Below are 12,412 nucleotides of genomic sequence, written 5' to 3'. Positions count from 1 at the left end.
TGCATTCGATATGCGGGAAACTAGTCCCAGTTGCTGGCCTGCCATTTCGATAGCTGCAAAAAGCGGCGAGAAAAGGCAAAAATCGCGGTTGCTTCATCTTCATATTCATCTCGGAGCCTCAATTGGCATTCCGCGCTCGGATGTGATATGATGTGGTGAGCGTGGACCGCAAACTGCGACACCAGCAACGCCAACAACAACAACAATGGACGGCCAGACCGCAGCAACACTAACAAGCGACTTTAGCCAAATTAAGTTGTCCAGTTTGCGGTGTACGCACAGCGGGTTGCAAATAACAATCTCCTGTTTACAGCAACCACAGGCGATGGCAAATGCAACTGCAACAGCAACACCAAGAACAACAGCAATTGGAACCAACACCAAACTAACAACAGCAATCAAAACTGCAAATGCAACGAGAAAAAAGACAGAAAAATTATTGCAACGACCCAAAAAACGCATTTAACTCATATTTCTTGCCAGTCGCCAAAATCAGTTTTTGTTAGGATTTTTTTCTTTTCTTTTTTGGCCAAGGCACCTATGTCGATTTCATATAAATTGTCAATATTTGACACATTTACGTGGCGCAGCAAAAAACCCAAAGGAAAAAAAACAACCGATCAGGAAAACAGAAAAATATTTGTCGGCGAGTTCAGAAATTTATCAAGTGCCCAACACAAATGAGAAAGGAAAATTTAAAGGCTTTATACAGAGGAATCAATACTCTTTGAAACCAGTTAAAATGATAGACTACATATTAAGGATAATAACAATAATTTATTTAACCATAACATTATCCAAAAATTATATTTTAAAGCAACGAAATTTTAAGTTGTTAATGTTATTTTACCTGGAGAAGTTTTAAAATTACCCCAATTTATTGTAGAGTATTCTGTGTCCAATTAAAAACACCCAAATGCGAAAAAAAAGAATTATTAACTTAATTTTACTAGCCGCAAATATTTCTTTGCACATTACGAAAGCCGACACGAAGTTGTTGTTGCTGTTGCTCCTGCACATCGACGGCGGCAACTCCGGCGGTACAGCCAAAAATTATTAACTAAAAAAGCCAGAAATTGCAAAAAGATTGCCTGGAAATTGACATTTGCTCGTTAATGTGTGCCTGCTGTTGCTGGTTAGCTCCGGAGCAGCAGCAGCAGCAGCAGCAACATCGACAACAGCAACAGCAGCAGCTGACCAGGCTCGTTTGTCGGCATCGCATGCGGCTGCCAATAATTTAGAGCTTTTAATAAAAATGTTGCTGCTGCAACACCGACAACGTTGCGGCTGCAATTCGGCGACTGTTCAAGATTTATATCATAATTTATTTATTAATTTCATTAAGTAAATTTTATTTGATGAATGACGTTGTCGGTCGTTCGCCTTCCTGCGGCGGTTGCCGAAATGTTTATTGTTGTTATTCCCGGCACTAAAGATAGGACATAAATCAGGAGTCCAATAAGTGTGGGAGTAAAATTTAAAATAAAACAGAAATACAATTTTAGACAACAAGGAAACATTTTTTTATTTGAAATAAAAGTAAGCTCATCAAATATTCACTTCAACACGTTTCCCAATCTGATTGTAATTTATCGCATGTTGCATAACCGAAAAGCAAGATTCTTTTAAATGTTTGGCCCCTTGAATAATAGCACGCCATTTGGGCAAACATCAAAAAATGATTAAAAAACCATTTAAAATTATATTCAATAATAAAACATCGAATAAATTTAGCCAAACGAAGCGAATTGTCTAGCGTTTGCGCCATCGTCGCTGCGGCCAAAACATCAGCCAGGTACAATGAAGAAAAATCAAAAGCCCATAAAACTGACGACTAAAATCAATTGCGACGCTAAACTTTAATACCCCATCTTGGGGGGACTTGGCCGAAAGGTAGGTGGCTTTGCTGGCTGTCTGCGAGCGGCGGAAAAGCTACCAAAATTGAAGGTTTCAGTCTGCTAGCTGGCCAAACGAAATCGCAACGGCCTCTTGCCAAATTCAATGGATTTTACTTTTCGTTTAGCCAAAAAAAATCGAATAAAAACCAAAAAACAACAGAGAATCGTAGCAAAGAGCTGAAAAATCGTAGAAAAAAAGAAACCAAAGCTCGCTGCTGTCGTGACCAATTAGTGATCCAGCCGAGCGGTCGATGGGGCGGTGCGGCGGAGGGGGCGTGGTCGCGCAGGCGCACGTCAGCTATAGGCAAAGCTATAGTATAGATATAGCTCGAATATCGCAGCAGGGACGGGAATAAAGACAGCAAACCAAAGCTGCAATCGAGACCGAGTCTATAGAGCTCACAAGTCTGAGGCGCACTTTACATTCAAATATTTTGTGACACAAAACGTTTTTTTTTGCTGCACCAGCGAATTGGCTTTTGCTTTTGCTGGGGGTCTCTGTGGGTCCCACTGCATATTTGTTTTGGCTTTTGTCTGTGGCAAATCTTTACCCATTTTTCTACTTGGGCGTGTTCGAGTGCCATGCGTTTAGATTCTGTACTCTATCCGATAAGCATGGCGGTTTTTCAAGAAGATGGCGTTCTCATATTTAAATAATGAATTTAATTTTAATTTATAATTATTTAATTTACTTAACAAAGTTTAAAACAATAAACTAACATCATATTGCCATTCTCATATTTACAAAAAGAGTTTCACTATTTTCGATATAATTCTATCGAATAGTATTTTTTCTGGTTGGTAAGCGGCCACACTTAGTAAATGTCAAAACACTTGTCAACATTTTTGGCGAGCTCTCCGAAAAGCAATTAAATTGTGTTAGAAAATCATTGGAAATCTAATTTACCATGAATAACCAGAGATCCAGTTCTACTTTGATAAATAGAACTACTTCTACTACTCCTCTTAGATCTTCTCTTGGAAGACTGCGGACTGCTAACGAAGAAACGGCTATGGATTGCTTTTTGAAGACCCAGCTGAAGAGGGATATGCTGTCGCAGGACACACCACTACCCATCTACTTGGCCTACAGGAAACCGCGCAGCGTTAGTCCTCCGAGCCGGTGGGATAAGACAATTACAAAATAAAATAAAATACTGGACTTTAAAAAAATCAGTATTAACTACCTAACAAAAGATTTTGAATTTATTTTTTATCTTATGATTTGAGACCTTTTAAAATATTCCTCTTAGAAAGAAACCATTTTTTACACCCTACAGCTGGCGATGAAGTTAACGTTTGCCTAAATCTAAACAAGCACAATATATAGACGTATAAAGATAGATACAATAACAAATTAAAAAGTGTATTTCAAAAATCAGAAGAAAGCTGTTTAAAATGAGTAGGGCTAACCGAGCTTCCGAGTCCACAAGTGCGCTAATTCAGGCCATTCGCGAAAGCCGGTCCAGAAACGCGGGGCAACCCAGGTTAAGATCCTACGACGATGAGCTGCGGGACATAGCGGACGCCAGCCATCAGAATCGCGAGCAAAGGGATATGGATCGGTTTTTGAACATCAAACTTGGACGGGATCGGTTGCCGGAGGACACGCCGCTGCCCATATACTTGGCCCATCGCGAGCGCAGAAGCCCGAGTCCCGAGAGCAAGTGGGATAAGGAAAAACCTTAAAATTATGAGTTTCTTTATTTTGATTTAAAAATAACTAAACAAAATTAATTTAAGTTTATTTCTGTTGACATGAATCCACTTTCCAACGAGTAAGGGCATATAAAGTGCGATGTTTGTGTCAGTTAGTTGTGTCTTTCTTAATTTAGTGTCCGTTTTTCAATTTCAGAGTCTCGCATATTAGTCAGCCTGCCAGGAGCAGCAGCAACAGCAACAGCAGCAGCAGCAACATCAGACACAGCAGCAACATAAAGCGCAGCTCCCATGACTCATTTCGCCTGATGCGCGCGACATTAAGAGACAAGGGGAAAAACGGAAAAACACAACGGCCACGAACCCAAACACTCACTTGACTTGAAAATCTGCAGAGGAATAACTGACAGTGTACACAAGCAGCACTAATTGCTGTAAAATTGCAAACAGTCGGTCGAGAGGGGGAAGGGGACTTCGGGCAGACATAGAACAACAGGAGAACACAAAAATCACAGCAGCCAAACAACTGGCCGTGTGTTTAAAAAAAATCTTAACGGAATGAATGCAACAAACGAACGAATGTGCAACGAAACAAGCAACAGCAGCAGCAGCAACATGAAGCCGCAACAGCAACACAAGCTGCAAACAACTCAATTAACACAAACAACCAGCCAGAGAATCGCGCAAAAGTTCCTGCTGCCTTTGGGTTTTGCCCAGCCGACCACGCCCCCAGCCTACAGCCCCCATGCCAGCCGCCCTTTTCCCCCCGGCCAAACCCCTTCGAGCCTCATTTTCTGGACACTTTTTTGGTTGCCTCCCCAAAGGCCCTCGGCAATGCAAATAAATGCAACTTGATTTGGATAAATTCAACAGATCCTTAGGCAGTACAATTAAAGTGAGTGCAAGAAACAATTTTAGATAAATTATTATATTTCATTTTAAGCTTATAAAAATTTGATCAGACACGCTGAATAAATACAAATATTTGGAGTTAAAGATATTAATTTACATCCCACTTTTTTTCAAATAATTTTTTTATTCTATATGAATTTCCTTTACAAATATAGATCTTTAAAATTGTTCTTAAACTTTTTATAACACTGGTGTAGGTGTTATAAAAAGTACGTCAAGTAAAAAATAAATAAATCTGTAAACACCGCCAGATTATTGGCATTTATGATTTATGAGCCGAAACGCTTTCAGTAGATTAGCAAGCTGTCTAATTTGTTGCGTCTACATCGACAGCCACATTGTGGCAATCAAAGGAGAATGTTCCTTTCTTCGGGATCACTTTGTGCACTCGTCAGGAGAAGCCGCCACAAAACCAAAACCGAGAATCAAAAGGAGTCTTTGAGTGGCGATTCCTGCGGCGAGGGAAGCGGGTTAACTTAAATTGCTAATACCTGACATTGGAATGTTTTTAGCACTTCAGTTGTGTTTGGACAACAGCAACAATGGCAACTGCAACAGCAACAGCAAGAGCAACAAACAACCAGCAACAAGCGGCAATGACTTGGCCAAAAGCCATTGGCAGTTGGTGCTAAGCCGCCACAGAAATGCAGATGCGGCTGGAGGCATCCTCATGCATTTATGCAGACGTAGCTGCCGCCAGCTTGTCGTCGATTTACCTTACCACCTTACCGCCCCCCTCTGATCATCCCCACCCCCCTTAACCAACTGCTTAGCAATGCGCATATATTTGCCAAGTGTTCGAATGGCTTTGATCGACGTGGCTGCCTCGACTCGAAGGTGTCGGCTAGCGGGGATTTCTCGGTCAGCCGAAAAAGAATAAGAAATGCCATCAGCCAGCAGGTGTTGGTTCCGTCTCTCGATGGAGAAAAAAAGGCAACCAAATCCCAGCCCCAAAAGCCATCGCCAAATTGATTTGTCAATCGCAGAAACCGCAAACCTGCGCACATTTCGTTGGCATTTGAAAGCCATTTGAATAACATTTCACCCGGGCCCGAAGACTTAAGTCAGCATTTGATATTTTTTTCTTTCTTTTTTACCGATTTTTTTTTTGGGAAAGTATCACATTTGAGCAGATGCAGAAACTGCTGGTTGAAAGCCTGCAAGCGATTGAAATAATTACAGCAGAGTGTTTAACCTGATTGCGTTGCCTGTTTGTTTGACCGGAATCGATTGGGATATAAGCTTATAAAATACAGTTTAATGGAATTTCAGCTGTCTACACAGAAAATAAAGATTATAATTGAAGATCGTTTTTGAAAAAAGGAAAAATGTATTTGTAAAATATTTATTGTTAATATTATGCGAAGGATTCATGCTAAAAACTTGTAGTAAATGAAGATATCCTTAATAAAAAGAGGTTAGAAATATATGTGTAATTCTTTGTAAAACGTATTGAATTTTGCTTCATGGTCTCAAAGCGTTTTATTAGTTTTATCAAGATATTACACTACTTTTATAGGGTTTTTAAATTTTTAAACCAGTTAGTTTTTATAAAAAATTTTAAAATGTTCCATTCATAATCCTTTTTGGTCCCTAAAAGTTTCAAATTATAGGCCGTGATATTTTATTCTGTTAGTTAATAAATAATAATCAAGTCAGTGGCAACAACAATTTCTTTGTTGCATACTTTTTGAATACCAATAGTCCAAAATGTTTTGACTCTAGTGGGGGGAGATATATCACCCAAAGCACACCCCGCGGATCCGCTCATGAATTAAATAAAGTCAAAGCTTTTATTTTCCCTCTAGACATGGAAAACCTTAGCGCGATAAGCAATATCGGCCTTTTAATAACCAGTTAAAAATCTCTCCTTTTTCCTTTTCCCGTGCAGTGTTAATGCAGCTGCGAAATGTCCGCGCCGTTGTCATCGTGGTTGTGGCAGTTGCTATTGCCAATGCGAGTTGCAAGTTGCAAAGTTGCCGTTGTGCCCGTGGTTGCAAGTTGTCGCCGGGTCCCTTCGCCAATTTGTTGCTGACACGGCTGACGAAGAGAAAGAAGGCTTGGCCCAGACCAGCAACAACAGCAACAGTTGGCAATGGAAGCGCATAAAAACTAATTGATTGGATGCCAAGATGTTAAGCGCATAACGGCAGCGGCAAATAGCAGTTGCAGTTGCAATGTTGCCTCGCTTGTCTCTCAGCAACTTTTATTCAATTTAAATGCGCTTGCAGCGCCAATTCCGATGCCGAAGCCGACTGCTGCCCCGCCCTGTGCGACGGCCAATTCGCTTAAATTAATTATTTTTTATTAACTTTTCGCTCATTGATGAAATTTTTCAAATTTCATTCCCCGCATTCCGTGGACTTCTGCGGTCTGCGGCAAATTTGTCGCATGCGACTTTTACACTGATCGTTTGGCATTTTTTCTCTGGCCGGCATAAAGTTTGATGGCAAGTTAATAAAACGATATGGCCGTCGGGGATATTTGGGATTTTTCGGGGAAGCCATAAAGGACTGGGGACTGCGAACCTTCGATTTCACTTAAGTGCCCTGCCAGTCGTCTCTATCTCGGGGCTAACGGGAGTGGCTCTGTTCTGTTCTGTTCTGGCCCAAGTGGGGGAATACATATCTACCAGGCAATCGCGTCAACTCGTTATCGTGTGACGTTAAATCCACTTCACTCCCCCCGAAAAACGCAGAAACGCAGGCGCGCATTTATCAAAAGTTATTGCAAATTAATTGCAATCTGGCCGGCTCAATCTGCGGCATCATCTCGAGGCGATCTGGCCAAGAGAGCTGAGCCGTAAGCCGAAGTCTTGGCCAAGAGTCTGGCATTTTCGGGCCACGGCTGCTGCTTACCAAAATTTATTGATGCCTTATTAGCTGATAATCACAAACACACACTCGGCTTGGAAACGGTAAAAATGTTTTCAACTCGCCTGGCATATTAAAGTGCATTAAGATAATTGAAATGGCCAATAAAAAATATTTTCCCTTTTCCTTTTCCAGACTTTTGGCCCATCCGCTCCATTGGTGTCAAGAACTTGTCCGAAGTGTTGAGTATCGCGCTTTGGGCGTTTTCAGTTGGCTTTTTCTGGTTTCTGTGTTCTGGGTTGGTTTTGGGTTTTCGGACTCCCAATTGAGGAGATCCCGAGATCTTGGGGTCTTGGGTTCGCCGCTGAGTTATTTGTGTGTGCGCCTCTCAATGGAGCTGTTTTTTCTCGGAACCCACTCGCATTCGGTGCTGAAACGTTTTTCAATTTCCACATTTCTCATGTCGGGGAGTTTTGATTTAGAGATTATGCCCGGCTTCACCTCGCCCCTGGCCCCTTTTTCCGATCTGGCTGCATTATGTATATGAGTTATTAATAAGCTTTCTTTTGATAAGAGAAGCGGCATTCTGCAGTTCATACAATGGGCGGCCATTTGGTACCAAGTGTTTGCTTAAAATGATTTAAGGCGTTGCCCCGGCGTTGCGAAATCGGGATGCAACTGAGCCTGAGCCAATCCAGGACATCTGATAATTGTTTTTGCGGGTTTTCCTTGTTTTTAAGAGTTGATGTATTGTCAGCCAGTTTTTTATTATTATTTAAAAAGTGAAACAAAGAATAATATTAAAAGAAACAACATTAATTAACTTTTTTGGTATGGTATCTATGCCTTTAGAAATTTTAGAATTTTTCAACAACCTTATCACCTTTATCACCTTTTTTAAATGGCTGTTGAAGTTAATAGCCTTAAACAATATTTTGTTACATTGACAGCTATACTTTAAAAACAAAATATTTTGTTTAAAACTTTTTGATTAAAGTAGGAAAATATTTAAATTCCATTTACTTCCTGGAACTTGTTTTGCCTATAAAAGAAGAACCCTGCTCTGCAGTTTTCAGTAGAAAGCAAACATGCTGAGCAAAATAATTATTATCTTAACCATTCTTGGAATCGTTTTTCGGTTTACTACTTCAACTGAAGTGCATCGAATTATCAATGGCAACTATGCCAGTGCTAAGCAACTCCCCTACCAAGTATTCTTTGACAAACTTGATCTTTCCAATCTTCACGTCCCTCTGAAATGGACGCCATTTTGTGGCGGAACAATAATCTCCGAAAAAACTATCCTGACCGCAGCTCACTGCCTGGATGACCCTAATATGTAAGAGAGAAAATAATATTTTTGCGTTATTACGTAATTTTAAGATATACCTATTTCATTTATTCAGATATGCTGTTAAAATTTATTTTGGAGCGGTTAACATATTAAATGAAACGGAAGTTGGCCAACGACGATTGGTAGTCAAAAGGGATAATTTTGTGGTACATGAGCAATATGATAAACATTTAATGGCCAACGATATTGCGCTGATAAAACTTCCAATCACTCTGTTATTTGACGACTACATACGAGCAGCTAGGTTACCGAATACAATAGAGCAATATAAAGTCTCTGAAGCCACTGTTTCAGGCTGGGGATACGTCAACGGTGAGAATTACTTTATTTCTTATTTTGTTTCTAATATCTAACGGTCCTAAACAGTTTCACCAGAAAACAATAATTTCATACCAACCTCGGACCCCAAATTAAAATACTTCAATACCTTAATTTTATCCGATGAAGAGTGTCAGTTGTGGACTACCAAGTTAGGGCCTACATATTCAGCAACACTTTTATGCACCGCTCCTGGTGAGAACACGGCTTGTAGGGGAGATTCAGGTGGCCCATTAGTTGTCAGGCATTATTCGAACTTTGTTTTACTGGGCATAACATCTTATAATTTTGGTATTTGCGAGTCACATTATCCCACAGTATATACTAAAGTTACCTCGTATCTATATTGGATTCATGATAACAGTGGTGGCTACATTCATGCCATACCTTATGCATAAGTAAAGGGAAAAAACAAAAAATTCTACAAATAAATTCATCTAAAATTCAGCTCTATTCAGCTCTGTCAACAATCTTAAAGAATTGAAAGAATTGATGTTTCATATAAGCAAGTTCAAAGGTAAATTGAATATTTAGCTTGCTAATTTCGGGAAAGAATTTTGATTTGTGTTCATGGTTTTTCTGGTCATTTTGTGGAAAATGCATTCCTAGGAAGAAAGCTGAAGGTACCAGTAAATGTCTGTAAAAATTCAAAATGATCACTAATTTTTACCTAAAGATACCAAAAATGGAATAATATAATACAATAAATAATTTTTTTAATAATCTTCAGTTATCTAATAATAGGTAAGGGCATTGGGAAACAATGAATAAATGCATTCTCTACAGTATCTTTCTCCAAAACTGTTTGGGGATTATTTAGAACCTTTCCACCTTGACGAGACCCATAAATTAGCGATCGCCAGTGCCAGTGCCATTTCCATCTCCATTACCTTTACCATTACCATTTCCACAGCCTTTTCCATTTCCATTCTCTTCCTGCGGAGAACGCTGACAGCATTTACACCAGGAAGTAAGCGACCTACAAGCGTTTGTTTGGGGCTTTCCAGGAATTTTCGAGGCGTAGCAACTGTTTGTGACATGTTTTGATTTGTGTTGTCGACGTTTACGAGCTTGTAACTCTTCGTGGCCCGAAGTGAGGTCTTGGAACTAGAGAGTCCAGAGCCCAGGATCGCCACTCAGTCGACACAGAATCGAAATGTTATCGATGACATTAATAGCGATTGGGGGGCTTTCATCAATTACAAGGGGCTTTGTTGGCCAACGAAGCGAGAGGCCAGGCCAACAAACATCCAAACATCGCAACATCCAGATCCAGCTTACAGTACAGCCGAGATCGGCCTACGCAGCGAAATTGTAAATTATTACAATGCAAATGATTTCCATATTGTAAATATGATGTGAGTGCTGATAAAGCAGCGGGGCTGGCAAAAGGGAACCGCCTCTGCCTGTTGGCCAAGTTAATGCAAACAAAAGTTCAACGCATTCAAAGTCAAGGCAAGAGCCAGACTCGTTGCAGAGGAGTTAAAGTAATTTTGCGAGTACCGTTTTGGGTTTGGGCTGGGGCTGGGGATGGGGTTTAAGTTTAGCTTTAGGTTTGGGTTTCGGTTTCGGTTTTTCCTTTTTGCTGCCTTGACCACCACCAACGTCGCCGGCAATCAAGTCAACTCCGCGCCGAACTGTATTAACTCTTGTCTCTTCTCTTGGCCCAACTATAAGCCAAGCCAACTGTTGCTGTGTTTTGCCAAGTTGTGCCGTCTGCTGTCAGTTGGCATCTTCCTGTTTGCACAAAACGTCACGTTCGAGTCACGTTTCCAACTGCCATCAATGGGGTGCCCATTGCCAGTGCCCAATGCCAGTTGCCCGGGCACTTAGTCTCGCCCATAGCCGCAGTTGATGTTTCCCACAAATTTAAGCCGCGTTCGCCATTCGCAGTTTGCAGTTCACTTTTGCATTCGGGGATCTCTCCTCTCTTCTCTTGAGCGCTGGCGTAACGCAACAATTTCGCAATCACCTGACAATGTGACAGGTAATAGTCGTGTCCAGCATGCTAGACATTTGCATACTCATAGGCACGGGCAAGAACTGTGAAGTAATTTCGATGCCAGGCGAGCATCGGTCGATGGTCACCTCATGTCTGGCTCTGGAGCATACTGTGATAAGTAATTGCATTGCGTTTCATGCAGAGAGAAGAAATGTGGCTAAGCTGTTTAAAAACTATACACATTGTGGCATATAAATAAATTTACGAACAGAAATATTTAATATAGGATTTTAGCTTAAGCTGTATGTTAATATATAAAGGATTTTAAGTTAGCCATGATCAAGTGGGAATACTTACAACAAAAAACGATCTTGAAATCAAGACGAAAATACTCTGAAGTTTGTTTTTAGGGATAAACTGATCTTGAAATAGAGATAAAAATTACCTGCGAATGAAAGTTGTCCGCTAAGCGAGTATATTTCATCTTGTTGTTGAGAATTTAAGTTTGAATTGATCTTTGTTATGTTTTGAGAGCGAAAGAAGGTTTTTGAGAAAATGTGATTTTAATATTTTCTTTAAGTAAAGTTTTAAGAACAACTTTGTCCCCAGTGCAGCGAGAATTTGTTTCGCACAATTTGGGCCATTGCCAGCTAAAGCCGAGAAAACCCAGAAAAGCCGAAGAAACCAAGGCAAACCGAGGAGAATCCATTCATGAAACGGGCACCCGCCTTAAAGCTGCAGTTGAAACCGAACCGAACCGACTCACAGCCATATAAATTGCTGAGATTTCTCTCCGCTTTGACTGCCTTTGCCTTCCTGCCGTGTTATTAAAAGTTCAACCCACATGAGAAGCAATTTGCAAACTGTTAGAAGGAATAAATAGTTTAGCAGGGAGGCAGTAGAAGTAAGGATCTTAAGTGGCACTTGGCAGGAATTTGATAAGCCTGAGCCAGTGGAGCCGAGTGGCCGAGATGCATTTGCACCTGAATTGGCCGAGCAGAGCAGCAGGTCAGTGAAAAGTGCAGATTGGTCTCGGCTCAGGAAAAACACTTTGCCCTGCCATTGGCTTTCTTTTCAGTTTTCAGTTTTTGGGTTTTTTTCGGTTGGCTTTTTTCTGCCGCTTTTCTCTTAAAGCCAGAAAAAATCCTCCTCCTTGGGACCAGATTTTTTTCTTCTCCATCCCAATGCCAAGCCTTCTTTGACTTGCTCTTCTGCCTTTGACTCTTGCCTTGTTTGCTCTTTGCTGATTATTTCACTGATTAAGTTTATGGTTCATAAACCAGAAATTTCAATTCAAATGCACAGGGGATGTAGAGAGGTGCGGAGGAAAAGGAAAGATTTTAAATAAATTACAAGCGCATTTTGTTGCCCAACGTTGTAGGCTAATTGTATGCAGAGGCAGCAGCAGCAGCGAAAAAGTATCTAAGGAAAACCCACCTGTGGGATGTGAGTGTGATTTGGGTTGGGTTCCTGGCCAGGCAACTGCAAACTGCACACATATATATAGCAGAAGTCC

The 12,412-nt window shown here is 40.7% G+C and overlaps 3 protein-coding genes across 6 annotated transcripts in view; all 3 read left to right on the top strand.

Annotated features, from left to right (window-relative positions):
- Positions 1 to 3,197: 3,197 nt before the first annotated feature.
- On the top strand, positions 3,198 to 4,553 carry LOC123003423 (uncharacterized). Of its 4 annotated transcripts, none has more exons than XM_070215127.1 (2): positions 3,198 to 3,676; positions 3,734 to 4,553. In XM_070215127.1, the coding sequence occupies exon 1, from the start codon at positions 3,297 to 3,299 to the stop codon at positions 3,585 to 3,587; it is 291 nt and encodes a 96-aa protein (XP_070071228.1). In that variant the 5' UTR covers positions 3,198 to 3,296; the 3' UTR covers positions 3,588 to 3,676; positions 3,734 to 4,553. The 4 variants fall into 4 exon arrangements, with proteins under 4 accessions (XP_070071228.1, XP_070071227.1, XP_070071226.1 ...); XM_070215126.1 differs by having other exon boundaries at positions 3,198 to 3,698; positions 3,754 to 4,553; XM_070215125.1 differs by having other exon boundaries at positions 3,199 to 3,676; positions 3,754 to 4,553.
- Positions 4,322 to 12,412, top strand: part of Or65a (Odorant receptor 65a) — a 50,976-nt gene continuing 42,885 nt past the window's right edge. The window contains exon 1 of the mRNA XM_070215123.1: positions 4,322 to 4,452. The gene's annotated coding sequence lies outside the window, so the exon portion shown is untranslated. The remainder of the gene's footprint in view (positions 4,453 to 12,412) is intronic.
- On the top strand, positions 8,371 to 9,396 carry LOC123003424 (trypsin alpha-like). Its single transcript, XM_044395953.2, has 3 exons — positions 8,371 to 8,621; positions 8,689 to 8,948; positions 9,003 to 9,396. The coding sequence occupies exons 1-3, from the start codon at positions 8,371 to 8,373 to the stop codon at positions 9,350 to 9,352; spliced, it is 861 nt and encodes a 286-aa protein (XP_044251888.1). The 3' UTR covers positions 9,353 to 9,396.

This window comes from Drosophila takahashii, chromosome 3L (assembly GCF_030179915.1).
Source record: "Drosophila takahashii strain IR98-3 E-12201 chromosome 3L, DtakHiC1v2, whole genome shotgun sequence".
NCBI classification, from domain to species: domain Eukaryota; kingdom Metazoa; phylum Arthropoda; class Insecta; order Diptera; family Drosophilidae; genus Drosophila; species Drosophila takahashii.
Note: the sequence above shows the minus strand (reverse complement) of the source record. Positions and strands in the feature narration are given on the sequence as shown.